We start from the raw sequence: 23,429 nt of genomic DNA, 5'->3' as shown, positions 1-23,429 counted from the left end.
TGGGTTCAGGTGATCCTCCCACCTCTGCCTCCTGAGTTGCTGGGACTATAGGCACAAGCCACCATGCCTGGCTAATTTTTGTATTTTTTGTAGCGACGGGATTTCACTATATTGCCCAAGCTGGTCTCGAACTCCTGGGCTCAAGTGATCCTCTTGCCTCAGCCTCCCAAGGTGCTGGGATTACAGGCATGAGCCACTGAGCCTGGCCAAGTAATTCTTTCGTACATTGTACTTCCTTGTCCTTCTTCATCATCTTGTCCCCAGATGGCTGCTGCCTTGTCTGGGGTCACCACGGAATGCCCCTGAAGGGGACAGGGTAGCAGCTGGCCCTGTGAAGTCAAGGAGACCGTAGCCACGGTTCTGCCAGCTGGCTGTGCACACGACTGAATCTTCTTAGAGGCCATGGGAGGTTGGCTTCTCTTTGGTAGCAGTCATAGGACAAGACAAGGTGGACCAGAGGCCAGAAGAAAAACAAGATGGTAGCCTTCAGGCAAAGGGGCTGCAGTGTTTATACCAAGCAGCACACTGGGGTGTGGGGACGGAAGCTATGTCCACAGGGGGCTTTAGCTCTGGGTTTTGTTCAAGGAAGGCACTTCCTCTCAAGCTTTGAGTCTTACTAGACTATGGCTGGGTCTCGGGGGCTTACCGTAGTCAGTGTATCTGGGCCAGCAGAAGTGCCGGAGCCCTCCGTAGCTCAGGTGGAAGGAGGGCTCGTTGCGCTTCCTCAGGGCAGCGCCGTTCCTCAGAGAAAGGGCCGCGTGCTCAGAACACCGGTAGGTAATGAAGCCGTACTTCTTGCCTCTGTGGGGAGAGGAGAAGGAGAGTGTGTTATTTGGCTGGCTGGGTGGACACCGTGAGACCAGCCATTACTAGATGAGGAACAGACTGCCATAGTGATTCGACACTCGCATCATGGCCCCCTAGATACAGATGACATGACCACCAGGCTGACTTCTGCAATGTGGTAATAATGAAAGTAGCTAATACGTTGAATGTCTGCCAGATGTTGGCCACCACACCTTGCCTCGGACGCTCCTCAGATGAGCCTGTGAGGTGGGTACTGTTGTTATCTCCGCCTTGCAGATGAGGAAACAGCTTCTGTGGAGTTCAGTAATGTACCCAAAAGCAAGTGGCAGAGCAGGGATTCAAACCCAGGCCTCTGACATTAAAGCTGATGCTCTTAACAGTCCTGTATGTTTCTCCTATTACTCCCATCTCCCTATACTACTGCACCACTTTCTGCCTCCTTCAAAGCCAGCCTCAGTCACCAATTCCTTGGCTGCCATCTTGGCCTTCACCTCTCCTTCTGCACACATCTTGCCCTTCATGGTAGACATCTATGATGCCTGCCTGTTCAGCTTCCACTCCCCTTCCTCAGACAACAGCATGTGTGGTCAACCAGGCCCAGGGTGCCAGGGCAAACCACAATGGCCCTTTTCCTGGATACCATGGTTTGTTCAAGGATAAGCCTGTTTGCTCAAGGCTGAACCCCAAAGAATCCATCTCAGGTCTTTGCTGGAGTCATGTAGTGACTCCTACCTCCCCAGGGGTCTCTTAAGTTGCTGGGGGGTAGCTTAAAGCTACAGGCAGCCACTCTGCAACCAGGAGAAAAGTCTGCCTGAGAAGGACCAAAAGTTCTATTCCAACTTTTCACTCCCATGAACAACAGAAAGAGTCCCGACTGACATATCATCTGCTACGTAAACTCCTCAAGACAGAGGCAAAGTGGCATTCACCAACTATTAGCACAGGCTTACAAATAGTGGGTGCCTAATAAACATTTACGTGAATCATGTTTCCTGACACCTCTCTGAACCAGGGCCAAGTTTGAACCCTTCTGCCTCTTTATATATTTATTTTTTGAGACAGCCTCACTCTGTCGCCCAGGCTGGAATGCAGTGGTTGCAATCCCAGCTCACTGTAACCTCTGCCTCCTGGGTTCAAGCGATTCTCATGCCTCAGCCTCCTGAGTAGCTGAGATTACAGGCATGTGCCACCAAGCCCGGGTAATTTTTTTGTAGTTTTAGTAGAGACAGGGTTTCACCATGTTGGCCAGGTTGGTCTCAAACTCCTGGCCTCAAGTAATCTGTCTGCCTCGGCCTCCCAAAGTCTTGGGATTACAGGCATGAGCCACCATGCCCGGACCCTTCTTCCTCTTTAAATGTCTAATATTGGTAGTACGTCCAAGACTCTTTTTTTTTTGAGACAGGGTCTCGCTGTGTCGCCCAGGGTGGAGTGCAGTGGCGCGATCTCGGCTCACTGCAAGCTCTGCCTCCCGGGTTCACGCCATTCTCCCGCCTCAGCCTCCGAGTAGCTGGGACTACAGGCGCCCGCCACCACGCCCGGCCAGTTTTTTGTATTTTTAGTAGAGACGGGGTTTCACCATGTTAGCCAGGATGGTCTTGATCTCCTGACCTCATGATCCACCCACCTCGGCCTCCCAAAGTGCTGGGATTACAGGCTTAAGCCACCGCGCCCGGCCCCAAGACTCTTTTTTAAAGATTCTGTATGTTTTTAAAATCTTAACAGATTGATCTTTCTCTTTAGAGATTAATGTGCCTGCTTTATTTTTGCATGCTATCTTCATTTGATAGCCTGAAAACTGCACAGAACTTAAAATGGTTCTATTTGTATAATGGTTCTTTTAAAAAAAAAATTGGTAAAAACACTTAACAGGACATTTACCGTCTTTACCATTTTTAAGCATACAGTTTGGCAGTATTAAGTATACTCATACGAAGCTCCAGAAATCTTCCACCTTGCCAAGCTGAAACTCTATGCCCGTTAAACAACACCTCCCTTATTCTCCCTCTCTGCAGCCCCTGGCAACCACCACTCTTTCTGTTTCGATGCATTTGACTACTTTAGACATAGCACATAAGTGAAATCGTATAGTATTTGTCTTTTGTGCCTGGCTTATTTCACTCAGCACAATGTGGTGAGGTTCATCCATGTGGCGGCATGAGTCAGAATTTCCTTCCTTTTTTTTTTTCTTTTCTTTTTTTTTTTTTTTTGAGACGGAGTCTTTGCTCTGTCGCCCAGGCTGGAGTGCAGTGGCCGGATCTCAGCTCACTGCAAGCTCCGCCTCCCGGGTTTACGCCATTCTCCTGCCTCAGCCTCCCGAGTTGCTGGGACTACAGGCGCCCGCCACCTCGCCCAGCTAGTTTTTTGTATTTTTTTTTAGTAGAGACGGGGTTTCACCGTGTTAGCCAGGATGGTCTCGATCTCCTGACCTCGTGATCCGCCCGTCTCGGCCTCCCAAAGTGCTGGGATTACAGGCTTGAGCCACCGCGCCCAGCCAATTTCCTTCCTTTTTAAGGCTTCATAATATTTACTATATGTATAGGAACCATATTTAGTTTATCTATTCATCTGTTGGTGGACATTTGGATTGTTTCCTCCTCTTGGCTATTGTAAATAATGTCGCTATGAGTGAGCTTGGGTGAACAAATATCTCTTGGAGATCCTGTTTTCAATTCTTTTGGATATATACCCGTAAGTAGAATTGCTGGATCAGATGGTGGTTCTAGGTTTAATTTTTTGACGAATTGCCATACTGTTTTCCACATCAGCTGCATCATTTAAAATTCCCACCAACACTATGCAAGAGTTCCAATTTGTCCACATCCTTGCCAGTATTTATTTTCTGGTTTTTTGATAGTAGCCATCCTAATGGGCAAGAAGTATATGATAACTCTTACACCAGAAACTATTTTCTTGCTGAAGCTTTCTATTATTATTGTATGAGAATGTAAAAACCCTAATAACTTAGTTTGCCTTAGTTTGCCAATATAATAGGAGATACTTTAGAAATATTTCAAAACTGAGTTTTGACATCTACATTGTGCATTCATATAAAACCTGTTCTTTTTGCAGATCCCCTGACAGGTAAAACACTGCTTCTCCAGGTGAGTGACGAAAACCCAGGGCTGCCTAGTAGAACAGAACGCCTGGGACCTTTTCTTATTTTTTGCTCTATCACCCAGGCTGGAGTACAGTGGCGCGATCTCGGCTCACTGCAACCTCTGCCTTCTGGGTTCAAGGGATTCTCCTGCCTCAGTCTCCTGAGTAGCTGGGAATATAGGAATGCACCACCAGACCCAGCTAATTTTTAAATTTTCAGTAGAGATGGGGTTTCACCATTTTGGCCAGGCTGGTCTCGAACTCTTGACCTCAAGTGATCTGCCCACCTTGGCCTCCCCAAATGCTGGGATTACAGGTGTGAGCCGCCATACCCAACCAAGGCCCAGGACTTGCTGCTGCAGAGGAAGGGAGGGGTATGAACAGCACAGGGTTGAGGTAGAGTGGGGTCCCAGTGCCAGTCTTCAAGCTGCCAGGGGCTGCTGCCCCGCACTATCTCTAGGCCAAAGGCCCTGAAGCAGACACATGGGCTCTGGTTCTGGCTCTGCCACCAACTAGCTGCCCAGTTAACTTGTCTGAACTCCTGCAGAACGGAGAGCAATTGAAAGACTAGGAGTGCTTATGTCCCTGGCATGCTGGGAAGTTTAGATAGAGGAATGAATGGAGACTGCCTGGCACTTAGTAAAGCATCAGCACGTGTTTGCTGCTGTTACTGACTGCATTACCATTTCTGGTCCTTCTCCTGGGCCTGGCTTTCCACATCTAGGCTATGGATTTCGTCAGATTCATTCCACAAGCCTTGGACATCTTCTTGTACCCAGCTCTGGATCAGGACCGGTGCCCCTCTCTGCTCCCTTCATCTGCCATGGTTTAGCTCAACTCACCTCTTACTTCTCGTCAGCACCTCGCACTCCACAATCTCACCAAACACTTCAAAACGCCTCTTCAGCTCTCGGGAGCTCATGTCGCTGGAGAGATTTCGAATGTACACCACACGGCCTTCACCCTGCCCAAGAAGGAGGATAGAGACTCGGTCACTGCCTGGCTTCCTGGGGCCCCTCTGGGGGTGGGCTCCCGTGGAGCTCTTGTCCTAGTCCATGATGCCTGGCTGAGTGAGCAATACCAGCTGGAGTCAGAGAGAGGTCAATGCCAATCTCTACCCCAGAGGACCTGCCCTTGTTGGGGGAGGGTGTTGGAAGGGAAGGGGCCTCCAAGGAAGCCACTGCTTACATGAAGGAAATGAGCAGAGACTGGGGCTGTGAAAGGGGAAGGATTTATCACCATTTATATGCCTGCATATTCAGTAGTTTTTGGACTTACCTTTCAAGTCTGAGCAGGGGAGGTGCTGGGGTAGGGCAAGCACAGGAGGCAGGTTGGTTGTGAGTGTGAGAGTGGGCTGGAAGGAAGGGTAATGAGGTGGGGGCATCAGGGCTATTGGTTTTGCCTGGGCAAAGTGGCTGAAGTCACAGTATAGACACTGTCACCAAGGCGTCACCTTCAGGAGAGTTCTGTGCTATGCCAGTGGGTGCCTAGAACAGCCTAGCAGAGGGAGCGGGTGGGAGAAAGTCCAGATTGGAACTCCCCTTCCCCTCCTCTCAGATCTGTGACTTGATCTGGCTGAAGCCACTGCTATTGGAAAAGTCACTCTGACCTGCTAGAGAAACTTCAGCCTTGTTCCTTTCGGAAACCTGTGTTCCCATAGGAAGAACACAGTTTCTTGTCCTGGACAGGCTTGCTCTGGAAACAGGTTACAGCCAGTGATTCTCCAGCCATCCCATCCCCGTACTACACATGCCAAGGAAGAAAACCCAGGTGGCGGGTCCACAAACAGGACTCCATCGCCAGCAGTCAGGGGAACTGTGCATCCCACAACACACGACGTCCAAGCTCAGCTCAACAGAGAAATCCCCTCCTCCCACTCTCTTTGCAGCTTCTTGAATTCATAAAGCTCTTTCCTGCCACTGCTCCAGACACTTGTCCCCCTGAGTCTTTGCTTGGTTGCTCCTTTTCATCAATCAGGGCCCAGCTCCCTGAAGGCGCCCCTCCCTGGCCACCCCGTAAACACATCCTCCTCAACAGTTCTGTTTACTCCAGATTGTTACTAATTGCACATTACTCATTTCACAGTGCTTATCCCAATCTGTAATTACATTGCTTATTCCTTTGTTATGAGTCTGTTATCTCTCTCTCCCTTCTGTTCAGTCAGGAGGGGGGCCTCATCTCTCTTGTTCATTGCTGTCCTCCAACGCCCAGAACTGTGATAGGCCTGTAACTGCTGAATGACCAAGACACAGACTCCAAGAAGATTCTCCATGCACAGTCCATGGTTTTAAGGACCTGCATGCAGACAGCTGTGCACCTCTAGGGTATGCATACCTCCTGTGTGCCCCTCATCCCTGAAGTGCCACATCACATGGGAGAGACCCAGCGGGAGTCTGCCTTGTGTTTTCATCCTATTTTCCTCCTTCCTTTCTAGTGACATGCATGGCCTAGCTGGCCAGCTCCAGCTCCCTACTCCAGGCCCCTGATGTGTTTTCTCTGTGGGGAGCTTTGCAATAGGGTCACCAGGCAAATGCAGAAGGCCAGGGCCTGTGGACTAACTCTGGGAGGGGATTAGGGAAGTGGGTGGGGAGGAAGGGGCAGGCTCTCTTGGTCCCTTGGCACTGATCAAGTTGGGGGAACCCTTGGGAAGCACAGGCCCTTACGTACAAAGGAGGAAAGTGAGGCTTGGGGAAGCTGGGGGACCTGCCCACAGTCACACAGAAGGTGGTGGCAGGGCTGGCTTGTGACCTGGCCAGACTGGCTCTGCTCCCCACTACCACAGCCTGCTCACTTGGCTCTCTCAAGGCCCCTGACACTGAGCCCTAAATCACCACCAACAGCACACTCACGGCCAGTCTCTTGGCTGAACTTTGCATGGTGCCACCTTTGATGCCCTCTAGTGACCCGCATGCTCTTCAAATGAGAGAAATATCATTGCCTTCTGCTGCCATAGTCCCTTCTTCCCCAGGCAGAGGCCGAAGACTGAGGGGCTCACCAGCCAGCCTCAAAGGCTTTGGTCCATGGAGCCCCCACACACTTCCTGCTCCTTCCCATTCACTCCAGGCTCTGGGCCCCCAGATCACTTACAATGGCCTTTTCCCGCCGCTTCCTGGCGTGCCGGATGCTTGGCGTTCTGTCTGAACACGGCCCTCTGCTCTCACATCTGTCAGTGAACAAGCAAAGCAGAGGCACTCACTCTCAGGAGAGACCATGGGGGTGGGGACGGATCTGCTCCAGGAGGCAAGGGATGCTTCCTTAGGACTCGTTCACAAGGGCACACGAGCTGCAACTGCCTCCTGCAGAAACCCAGCTTCCCCTTCCGTAACGACAGCCCAGGGCTGTGTGTGGGCCTGAACATCTGGACACATGCCTACTGCTAGCTTCCGGACTGGATCACTGGGAACCACTATGTTGCTCATTATAACTCCACCCCCTTCTGCGCCTTGCCTCCCTATGCCCTTAGGGGTAGAAAAGTCCTTTTGCTTTATTATCTTGTTTGGTCTGATTTTTTTTTTTTTTTTAACCCAATGAGATTTTATGTTTCTCCATTTTCCAGATGAAAAATCTGAGGCTCAGGTTTGGGATGAGATTTGCTTAAAGTCAGAAAGCAGAGAAGTCAGAAGCAGGTCCTTCTGAGTTCAGAACCACTGCTCCCTATGGGTTCATGCCTCAGTTAAGCAGCAGCCCCTGGCCAGCGCAGCTCTATGCTTCCAGGCTAGCTATCAGGCTTATTAGTCCCATAGCCCGAGCAGGCTCCCGGGTGCCACCCAGCTGCAGCCTTCCTTGCCCGCCTGCACGCTGCCCTCACTCCTCCAGCCTGAGTTACTGAGAAATACAGCACAGAGGACAAAAACACAGGCTTGTGAGTCAGACAGCCTGAGTTTGAATCTTAGCCCCACCGCCTCCCTGTTGGGTGATCTTGGGCCAGTTACAGAAGCCCTCTCAACTTCAGTTCTTCGTCTACAAAATAGGGATAACCAATTGTGTCCATCCCTTGGCCATTTGTGAGGATTAAATTTAAAAATGCATGTCAATGTTTAGCCCAGGAACTGCTCCGTAAATATTTGCTCTATTTTTCTATGTAACCTCTTTGAGCCTCAGCTTCCTCATCTATAAAATGGGGATAAGTAGCAGATACCTCCAGGTGCACCTGGGAAGCTCAAGTAGGATAATGGGAGGGGAAATAACTTGCAACTTTAAAGGGTTACCTAATTATAGTATTATCATTCCTTTTGCAACAGAATTGGTAGACTTTCGCCACCCGAAGAGCTGAGAGTGCCTGGAAGGTATTGTGGAGTTCAAGATTTGTGTTGTTAACACAGCTTAACATGCTTTCTGTTGCTGTGTGTTTGGTACAGGTCTAGAGAAGGCTGATCAGTATCTTACCAGGTTTACCAGGTACTGAGCTCAGACAGGTAGCTGAGCAGGAGCCAGGTTACCCAATTTAAGTTTCTGCGGTGAGCAGAAAAAGTCAGCCCTGAACCTGGCCCAAAAGTGAGAAGAGAAAAAGGAAAATCCATGGGGGTTTCTAGAGAAGTTCTCGACTCTTCCCAGGCCATTCTATGAATGCAGGCCCGGTCCAAACACCTCTGAGCTGGGCACGAGAGAAAGGAGGCCAAGGAAGCTCCAGCTTGGGGGACGTATTTCAACATGAAGAGAACCTGGGACACTGCCTAATGTGGAGATGGAGTGCTTTAGCTCACAGCAAAGAAAGGCTGAAGCCAAACCTTTAACACTGGAACACCGTTGGGCAGAAGCTATCCCCTGAGGAAAGAATGGAGCCAGAAAGAGAGGCTCAGCATGGTCGGCAGAAGGCAGCTATGACTGACGAATCCTGGCTTCTACAGTAAGGGCTCGCTGGAGAAATTGCTGCAGACCTCACTTTGAGGAACAAAAAATTTAGGGCTTCTTAACAATAGTTTGCGGGGAGCCCACAAACCCCCTAAAATCGAATGCCCAGTTAGATGTGTATGTACATTTTAATGGGAAGATGGGCCTTTGCTTTAATCAGGTTTTCAAACAGTTAAGAGCCCTTGTTGTAGATGTGTAAATATAAAGCTGTAGTCTTTTTACATTTTTATTTTTTATTTTATTTTTTTTTTTTTTGAGACGGAGTCTCACTCTGTCGCCCGGGCTGGAGTGCAGTGGCCGGATCTCAGCTCACTGCAAGCTCCGCCTCCCGGGTTCCTGCCATTCTCCTGCCTCAGCCTCCCGAGTAGCTGGGACTACAGGCGCCCACCACCTCGCCTGGCTAGTTTTTTGTATTTTTTAGTAGAGACGGGGTTTCACCGTGTTAGCCAGGATGGTCTCAATCTCCTGACCTTGTGATCCGCCCGTCTCGGCCTCCCAAAGTGCTGGGATTACAGGCTTGAGCCACCGCGCCCAGCCTACAAATTTATTTAACAAAAAAAAATTTTTTTTTTTTTTTGCTAGTCTCTTTAGAAGGGAAGAAGAGGTATCTTCAAAAGACCTAAATTCTGGTCTCAGAGTATGATAGTCTAGCAATGTCATCAGCATCACCTGGGGACTTGTTGCCCCTGCCCCACCCCAGACCTTCAGATCAGACACCCGGGTGTGGGCCGTGTGGGCCAGCCAGTGGAGGCCCAACAAATCCTGCAGCAGATTCTGCAGCTGGGCTCTAGCCCAAGAGCAGCATCTAGTGGCCACTCGGCCTCACCTCAACACAGGGCTAGGGATGACGACACTGACCCTCCTCAAGCCTTCCCCAGGGAGGATCAGGAAGCACTGTGATCAGAGAGAAGCGACCAGTACCCTCCGACTCTGCCAAATCTCCATTTTTTTTTCTGGCCAGCTCCCCAGCTGACTTTTGGACTGGCTTCTTCTCCAGTCTGGTTGAGCGAGCGAGGATGATACGAGCAAGCGGGCTCATGAGGCATCATCCCTCCACTGAGGTCAAAGCCCTTCAAGGGGCAGCCGACTGGTAAAAGCCACAGCGCACCTCAGCAGGACCCAGAAAACTTATCAATGCTTTACGTCCAGGCATTTTCCGGAGCACAGATTAGAATTACACTCATCTTTCTTTTACATGTAAACATCCCTAGAATTCAAATGTTGGGGCATGTATGTTTGCACAAAAACCTATCCATTTTACAAATATAAAAGCAAAGAACACAGATGGGTAAGGGACAAGTTCCTTTAGACATAAGCCCACAAACAGCCAGGAAGTGGGTTTTCTTTCTTTCTGGAGGCCAGGATATTTGGGAGACTCCCGATTTCACACACCAGGCTTTACCTGCCTCCAGGACTCACCCACAACTGCCCCAGAAGACCACCTTCAAGGCCTCTGACCAGGACATGGGCCACACAGGGAGATGTAGCCTCAGCTTCAGAGCAAGTTTCCCGGGGATCCTCCCTCCTGGGGCTCCTGGTTTGCTGGGAACTGGGGTCCTCCACTGCCCGCTGCCTCTCCTGCGGCCCCCTGTTCATACCTGAGGTTCCTTCGAGTGGCTGGTGACCAGGAGTGGCAGGATGAGGAGCCAGAGCTTGAGCGGCTGCGGGAACAGAGCTGCCGGCTGGCCTTGCTTGGTGGGCTCTGGTAGGGGCAGTGGTCAGAGCAAGTGGGGCTAACCCCTGAGTCCGCTTCTTCATTGTCCTCCTCCTCCTCCTCCTCCTCCCCTTCTTCCTCTTCCTCCTCTGGGAGGAAGCTGCTCTCGCCACTGCTGCTGCTGCTGTCTTCAAAGACAGTGTCATACTCTGGGCTCTTGCACGAGGCCAGTTCTTCCTCCTCTAGGGCAGTCTCCAGCAGCCCAAAGTGTTTGGTGAGGCTGGCGCGGATCTCATGGTCTCTCAGCAGCATGCTGTCCTTGGGTGGGGCGCCAGCACCACAGCTTCCATCTGCCTCCCTGCCAGGGGACTGCGCCTCAGCCCGAGGGGCACCCTGCTGGGGCCAGTCCTCAAGGTGAACCCTAGACGGCTCCCAGGACCTCAGCACCTTCCTTTGCAGGACGCCCTCCGGTCGGAGCACCTGGCAGTAGTCATGGTCTCCAAAGGAACAGGAGAAGGGACGCTTCTGGCCAGCCTGGGAGGCTGGCTGGGCCGTGGCATGTTGCAGGTGGGACAGGAGCTCACTCCGCTCCGGGTGCTTCTTTGGCAGCTTATGGGCAGCCCCTGGGGTGGCCTTGAGTGACAGGCCCTCAGGGCAGGGGAGGTTGAGAGCTATTTCTTTGCCCAGGCTGTGCTTGATGTCCGGCTTGAAGGGATCCTCCTCCGTGGGCTTGTATGGCGGTGTGGTGGGTGGGGTGAGTCCTGCTCAAGCAAGAGGAGAAAGGTAAGATAAAGACAGATCACTTCTCCAAGGGACACTAAGACCCTAAGTTTGGGGCCAAGCATGGTAGCTCACACCTATAATCCCAACATTTTGGGAGGGCGAGGTGAGTGGATCTCTTGAATCCAGGAGCTCAAGACCAGCCTGGCCAACATGGTGAAATCATGTCTCTACTAAAAATACAAAAAAATTAACCAGGCTTGTTGGTACATGCCTATAATCCCAGCTGCTTTGGAGGCTGAGACATGAGAATTGCTTGAACCCAGGAGCAGGAGGTTGCAGTGAGCCAAGATTGTGCCACTGCACTCCAGCCTGGGCAACATAGTGAGACTATGTCTCGAAAAAATAAAATAAAATAAAATAAATTTAAAAAAAGACCCTAGTTTGGGATGGCAATAAAATGGCCAGGTGCCCTTACTCCCCCAACCCAGTGGATGGCAGGCATCACTAACTGATCACTGCACTGCTGGCTGAGCCTGGAGGTAGCCTGGGAATCCTTCAATTCTTTGGAGTTGGCATGTGATGAAATCCATTTGCCATCCCTTCTGTGACCTACTAATGGCAGCTGGAACCTCCCAATCTTCCAAATACCTCTTCCTGATCTACATCCAATCATTCAACAAACCCTCCCAACTATACCTCTCATATGCCTCTGGCGTTTCCCATGACGGACAGTGGGCAGGCACCGCAGGTAAAACTGCCCACCTGGGCTGGGCGCGGTGGCTCACGCCTGTAATCCTGGTTCATTCCCAGTGAGTCTTCTTTATGGTATCTATTGCAATTTGTAACGATCTTCCTTTTTTGTTTGTTTTTTGACTGCCTATAACATAAGCCCCATGAAGGCAGGCATCTTGTGCATTGTTCATTACGTGGCACCTTGCCCATGCATGATGAAAAACTCAGAGATGCACGGCTGTTTTCCTGAAGGCACCTGCCAGTGGAAGCCCCCTGGCTCACCTGCTGTGCCACAGAGCTCCACTGTCAAGGTCTGCTCAAAGCTCTTCTTGCCAAAAGTTGGGTCGCTGGTGGAGGCAGGGAGGACAGAAAGGAAAGCAGCAAGTCAGCATCAGGCATCCACCTCCCCGCCCACAAAAGGGTCACAGGGAGTGCTGTGACAGGCCCTGGCTCTGCTGCCCATGGAAATGGAGCCCTGAGGTGCATTTGCTCTGGAGGAACCCCTATCCTGGCTGTGAGAGGAATTCAAGCTGCACAGCTCTTTTAGGAGACACAGGCAAGGTTCACTGGAGGGTAAATAGAGGACAAGTGTTGTCAGCCTCCTTATTTTATAGAGGGAGCAACTGAGGCCCAGAAGGAGGAAGGGACTTGCTGAAAGCCACAGGGCACTGTCAGAAAAGAACTCTTTTCAGGGTCCCCAAGAGGACAGGTTATGAAATGGCCTGAGGACTTTCCTCTGGCCTGCAAAAGTTAGTTCCTAAAAACCAACTCCCTTCTAAAGGAGCCCAGCTCCTGAGGGTCCCAGATGACAATCAGGGCACAGGGTATGGGGCCAGGGCCAGGCATGGGGGCTGATGAAACCCCCCATCACCACCAACACCAATATCCAACAAGACAAAATCTCATGGAATAATACACCAATAATTTTTTTAAATCTACCTTTGTGACAAGGTCAGCATGAGGCACCTGGGAGAGTCTGAAAAGAAGACAAAGAAAAATAAGATTCCCCAACATGGCATTGCTAGCAGATGTTCCCCCTCTGGAGGAGACTCCAGGCCTCCACTGGTACCAAGCAGAGCTGCCCTTTGGGCAGGGACCAAACACCTCTGCCGTTTTTAGAGAAGGGCAGAACAACTCAAATCCACCTTCCATCCCAGGTCTCAGCTGGGGGATCTACTTGGATTTTGCAGAAAGTACAAACAGGTGCAAGGGTGACCCCTTCTGGCTAAACATGTAGCACAGTGAGGAAGAACTTGACTCCAAGTCCCACTGCTGTGGGCTCTGGACAGACAGCCCTGCACAGGGCTCATCATTAAGTAGCTCTGTGCCTGAGTTTCTGTATCACAAAATGGAGACAATGACAGTCCCTACCAGAGAGGCTTCTTGTGAGGACTCAATAGGGACAATCTGTTAGTCCGAGGCCAGTGCCAGCACGGTAAGTACACAGTGGCTAACTGTTGTTATCATTACAGTTATTAGCAGCATTTAAGACTCTAGCTGCATTGCGGAGCTGAATGTATAGCCTTATGCTTCTGTCATATCATCCCCAGTGAGTCTTCTTTACAGTACCTATTGCAATTTGTAATTATCCTCCTTTTCTGTTTACTTTTTGACTGCCTGCTTAATTCGTTAAGTGGCACCTTGCCCATGCAAGATGAAAAACTCAGATGCATGGGTGTTCTTCTGAAGATCTGCTCCAACTAGCCCAAAGAAAAGCTGAAAGCCAGGGACGGGAAGGGACTTGTCCAACCCCACATAACACTTTGTTGGGGGACGGGGACTTGAACACAGGGCTCCTGGCTCCCAGTGCAGAGGGGCATGCTGCACCCCATCCCTGACCCCTCTTCGCAGACCACCAACTCAGACTACCTCTGGGAGGGAGCTGCGGGCAGCTGGGGTCCTCATCCGTGTCCCCACACCCACTCTCACAGGGGCTCTCCAGGGCAGGGATCTGGGGTCCCCGTAGGAGCTGCTGGTCTTGGCCACTGTCCTCGTCCGTGGGGCTGCCCAGCTCCCGCTCTATGTCGTAGGCCTTGGGAGCCAGGCACAGTGAGGGCAGAGCACCTTGGGGCTCCGAGGGGACCAGCGGCTCATCTGCAAATGTCAGCCAGGGGCCCAGCTCAGGGTTCAGTCTCCGAGAACGCCGCACAGGGCACACAGAGCTCTCCAGCTTCCTCCCCAGCTTCGTCCATGGCAGGCCTCGGCCTGGCCTTTTCCTGCCCCACTCCTCCTCCTCCTCTTTTTCTTCTTCCTCTTCCTCCTCCTCTTCTTCCTCATCTTCCTCCTCCTCCTGCTGCAGCCTGGCAGGCTGGTGGACCTCCCCTTTCACCTCCAGCCGCAGTGGGCGCAGGCTTGGTCTGGGCCCGGTACTCTTGGGTGAAGCTGCGATCCTCACCTCCTCCACTGAGGATGGGTGACCCGGGGAGGCCTGTCTGTCCTTCGGGGGCCTGGGCCTTGACCGAGGTGTGAGGGAGGCATAGACAGGCGTGGCCAGACGGTAGGGTTTGCTGACATCACAGAGCACGTCTTGAGCCAGAAGTTCCCTCAAAATGGAGAACTCAGCCCAGGAGGCTTTGGAGGGGTGCCGGGACCAGGGCCGGGATCTGACCTGCTGGGAGGGGTTGCTGCAGGCCTTGGGGAGTGGCTCAGGGGCCTGTGGGGGCAGCTTCCTCTGGGGGAGACAGTAGGTGTGCATGTAGCGAATGAGTTGCACCATCGCCTTCATGTCTTCCTGGGAAACTGGGGCACTGGGGTCTGCCCTGCCCAGAGCTAGGGAGTCCCGGGGAGAGGCTGGAGCTGGCTGGGGGCTCGGGCAGTCCTCACCCGGCTCCTCGTCCTCCTTGGCAGGGAGCCGGGGGCTCTGGAGGCGTGGTGACTGCAGACCCCTATCCTGTAGGCAGGACTGTGCTGAGGTGAGGTGCTTATGTAGTTCTGTACAACTCCGGCTCTGAGACTGCGTCATGGGAGCCTTCTTGTCCTGGGTGCTGTCCACCTAGAGAGGGAGAGAGGCCAGAGTGAGGAAGGAGGCCCAAACACTCCTCCAGTGTGTCTCATCCACATGGCCACTGGCCAGCCCATTGCGTCTCACCTGGATCATAGGAACAGCCAGGTTTCCTTCATTCTGTCCCCAGCCTCTCACACAGACTCGGGCACCTGGCCGTGCTCAGTGGATGAGGAATGAAGGAATGACCAGCCTCCTAACAGCTCTCCCAGCCATGGAATTTCGCCCCTGCAGACCCTTCCAGATTCACTGACAAAGCCCCATCCTGACCAATCCACCCCCCTGCTCCGTACCCTTCAGCCAAGAGCCGGGCAGTAGATTCACGGTAGCCTGGGGCTGGGTACAGGAAGCACTCGCTGCAAATTAGCACTGGGGGATTCATCGATCTCAGCTCACTGCAACCTCTGCTTCCCAGGTTCAAGCCATTCTCCTGCCTCAGCCTCCCAAGTAGCTGGGATTACAGGCATGAACCACCACACCCGGGTAATTTTTTGTATTTTTTAGTAGAGACAAGGTTTCACCATTTTGGCCAGGCTGGTCTCAAACTCCTGAGCTCCAGTGATCCGCCCGCCTCAGCCTGAATGATGGATATGTTCTAAAACCGGATAATGGTCATAACTGCATGGGTGTACGTTTACTAAAAGTCATAGAATTGTACTTTTACAATAGGTGGCTTTTATGTATGTAAATTACACCTCAATAAAGTTTAAAAAAACAAAAAATTCGGTAGCTCCTAGTGCCCATAGGATAAAGGGGAGGCTCCATGGCTGGATGTCTGAGGTCCTCTACACTCGCATCAGCCAACCTCTCTCCAGTCTTAATTCCCCCCAGTGTGACTCATCGTTGTGCTGGGACTTTCTAGCAACAGCTGTCAAATGCATCTCACCTCTCTGGGGAAGTTCCTAGGCTCCCAGAGAGCAAAGAGCTGGCTCACAATGGGGTGTGGCTACTGCTCCTTCAACAGAATGAGGCATGAGAGGGTAGACCTTTGTTTCAGGAGGGTCAGCCAGGACAAGTAGGGAGGGAGCAAAGGGACTCATTCCCCAGAGAAGCCCCAGCAAGGGAGAGGCTCCTACACTGAGCTGCTGTCTGAGAGGGACCTGATTCTGCCTCTGAGGATGAAGGATTGTATGCAACAGTTCCCAGAAGGAGGGTCCAGGACCAGGAAGAGGAGGGGTTGTGTGTAGCCTTTGAGGACAGGACCGCTTGAAAGCCACCTGTTACACCTCTCCTTGTTAGGCTTGGAAGATGGGGCTCGAGGAGGAAAAGGGATGTTCTTTGACCCTGGATATCTATGACAGAACTTTAAACTCGCCAATGGCTCCCTGAGGGGGAAAAAAATCCAAACTATTTACTGTGGCCTCCACAACCAGTGCAATCTTGTGTTTTGGTCTGTCACTTAGTCCTCTGAAGGCTGGCCACACTTTCCTCATCCTTTCTCTAACCTGCGTTAACATCTACCAGTGTCTGGAACACTGAAGTGTGAGAACGTCCAGGGCTCCTTCTAGAACCCTAAACTAGGCTGGATCTCCAGAAGCAGTGCCCAGGACACCAGCTACAAGGGCTGTGGGAGGAGCGGGAAGAGATACTGGAAGTGGATTGAACTCACTATCCTCCACCACAGCTGAAGGCTGCAGCCCCAACAGACACCTGGGGCAGATTTGGGGGCATGTGAAGAAATACCTTGACACAAGGCCGTTGACTTTTAGATCTGAGGCCTGCCTGGCGCCAGGCGCTCCCTTCCTTCTGGGTGTCAGAGCTTGACGTTGGGTAGGATGTGGCCAGGAGGAGCTTCTGCAGCTGAGGGAAAAGCAGAGAGGACAGGAGCCGGGGCTGAGCCAGAGGACATGGACTGCATGGCCAGCCCCTCAGGACTGACCTTGGGCATCACAGGACCACAGGGAGAACACAGGGTGGGCATTCCATGACCTGAGATGATGATCCCAAGATACTAGGTGCAGATGGCAGATTGTCTAACAATCCCGAACACACATAAGTATCCTAATAACATACAATTCCTTTTCAGAGTTAATAACCCCAGGGAAGAGCTATGACTTTGAAAAACTCAAGCAGGTCTTGGGTAATGTCTGTCTATTCTACTGTTAAAATATTATGATACAGTTTTATTGGGACATTCTAAGTGCACACACGCACACACACAATCTGGAAGGTTAGGTACCAAAATGATTCTCTGGTGTGGGATTCTAGCTGATTTCCCTTTTGTTATTTTTGTTTATTCGTATACCTATAAAAATTAATTTCTTAAATTAAGTAAGGTAATACTTGTAAATGGCAAAAAAAAAAAAAAAAAGACACATCACAAATACTAAAGGGCAGACAATTAAAAGCAAGTCTCTCTCTTGCCCAAAGTCCCTTTCTCCCTCCTAGAGGCAACTCCACTAACTACTTTCCGGTGAACCTATCATGAGGCGGGCTTTCATTATACAAGAATATATATGTAGTCATTACCTCCAACCCACCCTGTTGTTTTGTTTGTTTTTTTTGAGATGCAGTCTCTGTCACCCAGGCTGGAGTGCAGTGGCAGGATCTCGGCTCACTGCAACCTCCACCTCCCGGGTTCAAGCGATTCTCCTGCCTCAGCCTTCCAAGTAGCTGGGATTACAGGTGGCTGCCACCACACCCAGCTAATTTTTGTATTTTCAGTAGAGATGGGGTTTTACCATGTTGGCCAGGCTGGTCTCAAACTAGTGACTTTAAGCGATCGCCTCAGCCCCCCAAAGTACTGGGATTACAGGAGTGAGCCATTGTGCCTGGCCCTACCCTGTTGTTTTTACACAAGTGGAAGACTACACTTAAGCTTGTTTGGCTTTTTTTTTTTCTATAAAAATTGTAAAAGCTCTTGTGCTTCTGCACCCTGAGGGCAGGTACACGGTGTACCTGAGCTGAGAGAGCAGAAAGTTGAATACATTTGGATTTTCCACTGGAGATCCTAGCCAAGCTTGAGAACAAACTGAGAAAGATCATGAGATTTTAGTACAGCACGGAGAGTTTCCCTAGGGGACATGCCACCCCAAGTCACTCCAACAAGGAATGCCAAAGGCCCAGGAGCCAGAGAAAAGGCCACTCCACACTCTTGAGGAGCCACAGGATCCTGGCCACCCCACCTACACCCCAAACCAGCACCCACACGTTTGTGACTTTTTCGATGGGAAAGGATCCTAGGACTGGGGGAAACAGACCTCATTTCTAGCCTGGCTCAGGCCCGGTGCACTGTGAGAGCCTTGATTCCTCCATTGGTATAATGAGCAGGGGCAGGGAGACTACATGGCTGGATTAAAACCCCTTTTTTTTGACTCTAAGAATATGGCAGAAGTTGCTGACCTCAGAAAATCACACAGACACACAGAGGTCCACGGGTCCTTACAAGTCTGTTGGTGGACTCTCTAGGATCCATGGCCCAACCTAAGGTCCAGAAGACTTCTCAGGGCCTTTTTGTTTTGTTTGCTTTTTGTCTTTTAAAGAGATGGGGGTCTTGCTCTGTCACCCAGGCTCGAATGCAGTATCATGATCCTAGCTCACTGTGGCCTCACACTCCTGGGTTTAGGCAATCCTCCTACTGCAGCCTATAGAGTAGCTGGGACTACAGGCACGTGCCACCATACCGGGCTAATTAAATTTTAAAAAAAAAACAAAAATCATAGAGATGGATCTTCCTATGTTGCCAAGGCTGGTCTCAAACTCCTGGCTTCAAGGGATCCTCCCACTCAGCCTCCCAAAGTGCTGGGATTACAGGTATGAGCCACTGTGCCCGACCCCTCAGGGCCTTTCCAGGTCTCTGTTGGTCTGCAGGGAGTCTAGACAGCAAGTCTGTTTCCTGTGTGCCTTGCACGATGGCTGAAACAGAGGCACTCAATAAGCATGTAGGGAATGAAGGGAATCTAAGGCATGGGAGGGAAACAACCTTTGACCAGCAGGGGTCGCGCTTTGCCTCTTTAAGGTTTGGTCCCTCTCCAAAGGCCCCATGCAGAAATGGCACTAGAATGCTTGTTAATACTCATGGTTGCACCAGAAGTATTAGTTCACATTTACTGAGCAATTCTATGTGCCAGGCACTGTTCTAAGTGCTTTATGTGTATTATCTGCTGTAATCCTCCTAATAGCCTTTGACATAGGCACTATTATTAACCCCACTTTATAGATCAGGCAGCTGAGGCTTAGAGAGGCTCAGGATGTGTGCCTAAGGAACACACAAGTACTAAATGGCAGGGCTGGGATTCAAACCTAGGCGCTTCGATTCCAGTCTGAAAGGAAGCAGAACCCCCTCTCGGCAGGAGCTATAATGTGGGACTGAACATATTCTGTGCCTGGCATGGTGGGCACTTCACACTGCTTTGGGGAACTTGAAGGCAACGGGAAGGAATGGAAAGGGTCCTAGACTAGGAGTGAATACCTGAGTTCTAGTCTTTGCTGGCACACTGACTTGGTGTGTGACCAGTGGAGATACCTTCCCCACTCTGGGCCACAGTTTTCCCAGAATTGGGCTTGAGGGTCACCAAGGGCCTTTCTAGCTCAAACTCTCCATAACCTAAGAACCCTCCCAGCTCAAACAGGCTCTGATTTTCTAGCTGAGTCCTGCCAGCCTCCAAGAGCTACAGCACCAAGGGAGGGGACCAAGACAGGCTGAGCAAAGCTGGACTTCACACTCTAGGACAGCTCAGCTTCGGGTGCTCTCAGCCTGGATTAAGAGCAACTGCTTCCAGTAACTTCTGAGTTCCAGACTCCTTTGGAAATCTGATAAAATCTGATCTTCTCCCTAGAAAGCTGCTATTCCATGTGCACCTTTCCACATTCCATACACATAGTCACACAGCATTTAACTTCTGCTAGTGGAAGTGTAAACCAGTCCAACCTCTTTGGAGGGCAATCTGGAAGTATCTGCTTAAACTGGAAAATCACAGATCCATAGACCCAGGAATTTCATTTCTAAGAATCTGTCCACTTACATGTCACAACGGCCTGTGTAGGAACAGTCACTGCACCACTGCTTGTAATGAGGAAGGAGCTGAAACAACACAAACACCCAACAGGGGAACCAGCCCGTTCCTACCAAGGAACATAACACAGCCAACACAAAGAATGAAACAGAGCTCTACATGCTCATCTGGAAGAGCTTCCAAGACACACAGTTAACCGTGAAAGCAAGGTGCAGAGCCCTGTCTAACGTAGACTCCCTGTTGTAGTAACATCTTTTAAAAGGTAGAAGAGGAAAGTCACATAACAGATCAGTAACCATGGTTACCTCTGGGACAGGAACAAGCAACAGAGAGAGGCCTAAGGAGTTTTTGCTTTTAACTGTCCACTTTTACTATCTGGATTTTTACCATGTGTGTGCAATCTTCAGGAAAATGTTTTGCATGCAATTTCAAGGATTTAACACATAACTAGGTCAATCCCTAAAGTACCAAAGAGTGTAGAGAAGGCAGGTGAAGCCTCTGTCATCAGTTCCTCTGTCTAGGTGGGAAAGGTTAAGCCCAGGGGGGCCTCACACCTTCAGCCCAGGCTCTCTGCGGTGATCAATATTGCCAGTGATGCATGGAGTCCCCTGCAGGGCTGGAGTGGATTGCTCTGCAACCCGTGCCCTGAACCAGAAACCTAATCCCAGGCTGCAACCATCACTTCTGCTATAAGTAGGTTCTCACCAGTGAGAGCTCGTCAACCTCAGGGGCTGGGGCCGAGGGCTTCTCCGGGACAGGGCTAGGGGGCGCAGATGAGGGGGCAGGCGAAGCTGAGGTGCATGATAGAGCATCTCCACCATCCAGGGCTGGGAAGGCAGCCAGACCCACGTCATCTTCACGGATGTCATCCAGGGTCTTGGTGAGCTCTGCCAGGAGGGCCTCATTCTCACTGTCAATCTGGAGTGAGGAGGGCGGGAGGACCAGAAAGGCAGATGGGGAGATGGTTAGTCACCACCTTAGACTCAGTCTCCACGGTGGACACCAGCTCTGCCCAGCCGGTTGGCCCACCATCACCCTCCTGCCATACCTTCCCCTCAGCCAACCCCCACCCCCAGCAGAGCTGCTCAGTATTCCTGGCATAGCAGATGCCCAATAAATGTGTTATTGACTCCAAGAATCCCAGAATTTTATGAACAGACAGCAGGTGATAATGGAAAGGGCCCTGCCTGGGAGCCCCACTTTTGGCTCTGCTGTTTACCAGTATGTGACCTGGGCACAGGGCTGTCCACCTGAGCGACGCCTGCCTCCCCTACCAAGGACAGAGGCTGGCCTACCACACTGGTAGCAGCAACCTGTTGCAGCCCCTCAGACCCTGGGGTCCAGGCAGTGTGAAGGCCAGAAGCTCCAGGGTTCAACTATGACAATAATAACGACAGCAGTGACGAGGCAGCTATCATTTCTCTGTAGGTTCCCAGAGCTTACTCTCCTCATTCACTCCTGAGGAAGTAGCAAGTATGGTGATTAGACACTCAGGCTCTGGAGCTGGGGCTGGACCCCAGGTCCCATACTTAGCAACTCTGGGCCCTTAGGCAAGTTAGTTTTCTCATTTATCAAGTGGGATAACACACAGCACACATTTCCTAAGGTTACTGCTGAGGACTAGATGAGTAAACTTAGGTAAGATGCTTAGAAAATGGTGCCTGGCACAAAATAAGCACTTGCTACTGTGATGACTGTAACTACTACCACTACCACTGCTAGTGCTGCTACCGTTACATGATTTCTGCCAGGACGATGATGATGGTGGTGGTGGTGGTGGTGGTAAATGCCCCCTGCACTCTTTGCTCCCTTCCTTCCCTTTCCCGGTTGCTACGCTGTGCTGGACGATGGTGATAAACAGCATGCAGAGACTGACATGCCCGGATCCCATGGAGCTTACCCTCCAGCAGAGGACGGGGTGAAACTAACAAACAAGATCATTTCAGAGCGTGAGAAAGGCTAGGAAGAAAATAAAAGGAAGCCATGATGGAGAAAAAGAATGTGGCGAGGACTTACAGGCTCTTCAGGGTGGTCCCAGATGCCTTCTCTGAGCAGCTGATACTTAAAAGTAGGCTTGAAAGACACGAGCCAGGTAAAGTGTTAAGGAGGGGAGACCCAGGAAAAGGGAAACCCCGATCAAAGGCCAGGGGCACAGCACTTGGCTGAAGAGAGTAGACAGGCTGTCAGGCTCAGGGAGGCCTCACAGCAACCTCGCCCAGGGGCGCACAATTCTGATCTCCTTTCTGCAGCTGAAGACACAGCTCCTGGAGGTTCAGCAACTTGTCAGGGCTCACGTAGCAAATAACATCCAGAGCCAGGACTTAGACAGCAAGAGTGCCCCACGCACAGATGAACCATAAGGAGGGTCAGCGTGCACACCCCCCGCCCACAGACCCCCACGCCCAGAGGCCTGGTGCCGAGAGCATGTGGTTTCTAGGTGAGGCACCGAGTGCCTCATTTAGTAAGGCCTGGTCCCTGGGCTGTTCTGGCAGCAGGCACCTTCTGTCACATGATGCCTCCTCCGGCACTCTTTCCCATCCCAGGTCAGGCTGTTTATCCTTTCTGCAGGAAGTTCATCTGAAATACACATCTCGTGACGGCCTTTTGGCTGCACTAAATCGGTTCCAGGCCTTACAGCCGGAGCAGCAGCTGAGAAGTTCGAAGGGGGAACACGGGGAGAGAACAAACACGTTTGTAATTTTTAGAACAGAGCTAAGAATAAAAGAAAGGTCAAAAGAAGATTTTGGTTGGGCCTGGCCCAAGCCCTGGGGACGGAGGCCCGATGGTAGATCAGGGCCCAAGGACTCTGGCTTTAGAATGCAGGGGGGCTCACTGGCTGCTCCCCACCCTACCCACAAGTCTCCTTCAACCCTCAGGCCAGACTCCCAACCCTGTCCAGCTCAGAACCATCTGTCCAGCTCGATGGGGAGTTAAGATCCTAGAACCTGGAGCTCAGTGACCATTCTTGGGGTTCTGCCATCAAAAGGGTGATCTTAGGCAAGTCGTTTCCCTCCTCTATGCCTTGCTCCTTTCCCTGTGAAATGGGAAGACATGATCCCTGGCCAGCCTCCCTCCCTGGGCTCCCAGAAGGCCAAGTCTGGAAGCAGTAATGAGAGTGCTTTGTAGAGTGCTTAGGTCCCTAAGCTCAATGCCTGGGACATGGGAGGCACCATGGCAGATTTACTGAATGAAAGAATGAATGAACCAAACAATGAACAATGGCGGGAGGCTAAGTTCAGTGGCTCAAAGACCAGATTCTAGAGGGAAGTCATTCAGAGATGACATCATCAGCACTGCATGAACTGAGAATTCTCCCTCTTTCCCAGGGACAGTACCAAGGGCCAGAGATACTGTGAATTATCACAAATGTCAGAGCTGGAAGGGCTCTCAGGAACCACATAGTGAAGAGAGATTTCAAATGCATGGCACACATGCTACTGCTGCCCTGTATTGCTAACGACCCCTTCCTTCCATGCCAGCATTTTTCCTGATGCAGGGCTTCAGGTGACAACTGCCAATCAATCACAGTTGGCACTCATAAGGAAGCCATTATTTTTTCGGGGGGTGTGGTGGCAGAGGAGGAAGAAAGTCCCAGGAAAGAGATCTTTCA

At 51.2% G+C, this 23,429-nt stretch overlaps 1 protein-coding gene across 2 annotated transcripts in view; it reads right to left on the bottom strand.

Annotated features, from left to right (window-relative positions):
* The window catches only part of PPARGC1B (peroxisome proliferator-activated receptor gamma, coactivator 1 beta), a 129,472-nt gene that overhangs the window by 8,486 nt on the left and 97,557 nt on the right, over positions 1–23,429 (bottom strand). The window contains exons 3-11 of one of the 2 annotated variants that reach the window (XM_011931536.1): positions 20,525–20,737; positions 16,548–16,664; positions 13,733–14,855; positions 12,803–12,839; positions 12,146–12,210; positions 10,353–11,169; positions 6,991–7,066; positions 4,746–4,867; positions 647–801 (exon numbers count right to left, since the gene is read on the bottom strand). In XM_011931536.1, the coding sequence (XP_011786926.1) occupies positions 647–801; positions 4,746–4,867; positions 6,991–7,066; positions 10,353–11,169; positions 12,146–12,210; positions 12,803–12,839; positions 13,733–14,855; positions 16,548–16,664; positions 20,525–20,737 (2,725 nt within the window). The remainder of the gene's footprint in view (positions 1–646; positions 802–4,745; positions 4,868–6,990; positions 7,067–10,352; positions 11,170–12,145; positions 12,211–12,802; positions 12,840–13,732; positions 14,856–16,547; positions 16,665–20,524; positions 20,738–23,429) is intronic. The other variant, XM_011931537.1, reaches the window with a different exon arrangement.

This window comes from Colobus angolensis, unplaced genomic scaffold (genome assembly GCF_000951035.1).
Source record: "Colobus angolensis palliatus isolate OR3802 unplaced genomic scaffold, Cang.pa_1.0 Scaffold90, whole genome shotgun sequence".
NCBI lineage: Eukaryota > Metazoa > Chordata > Mammalia > Primates > Cercopithecidae > Colobus > Colobus angolensis.
Note: the sequence above shows the minus strand (reverse complement) of the source record. Positions and strands in the feature narration are given on the sequence as shown.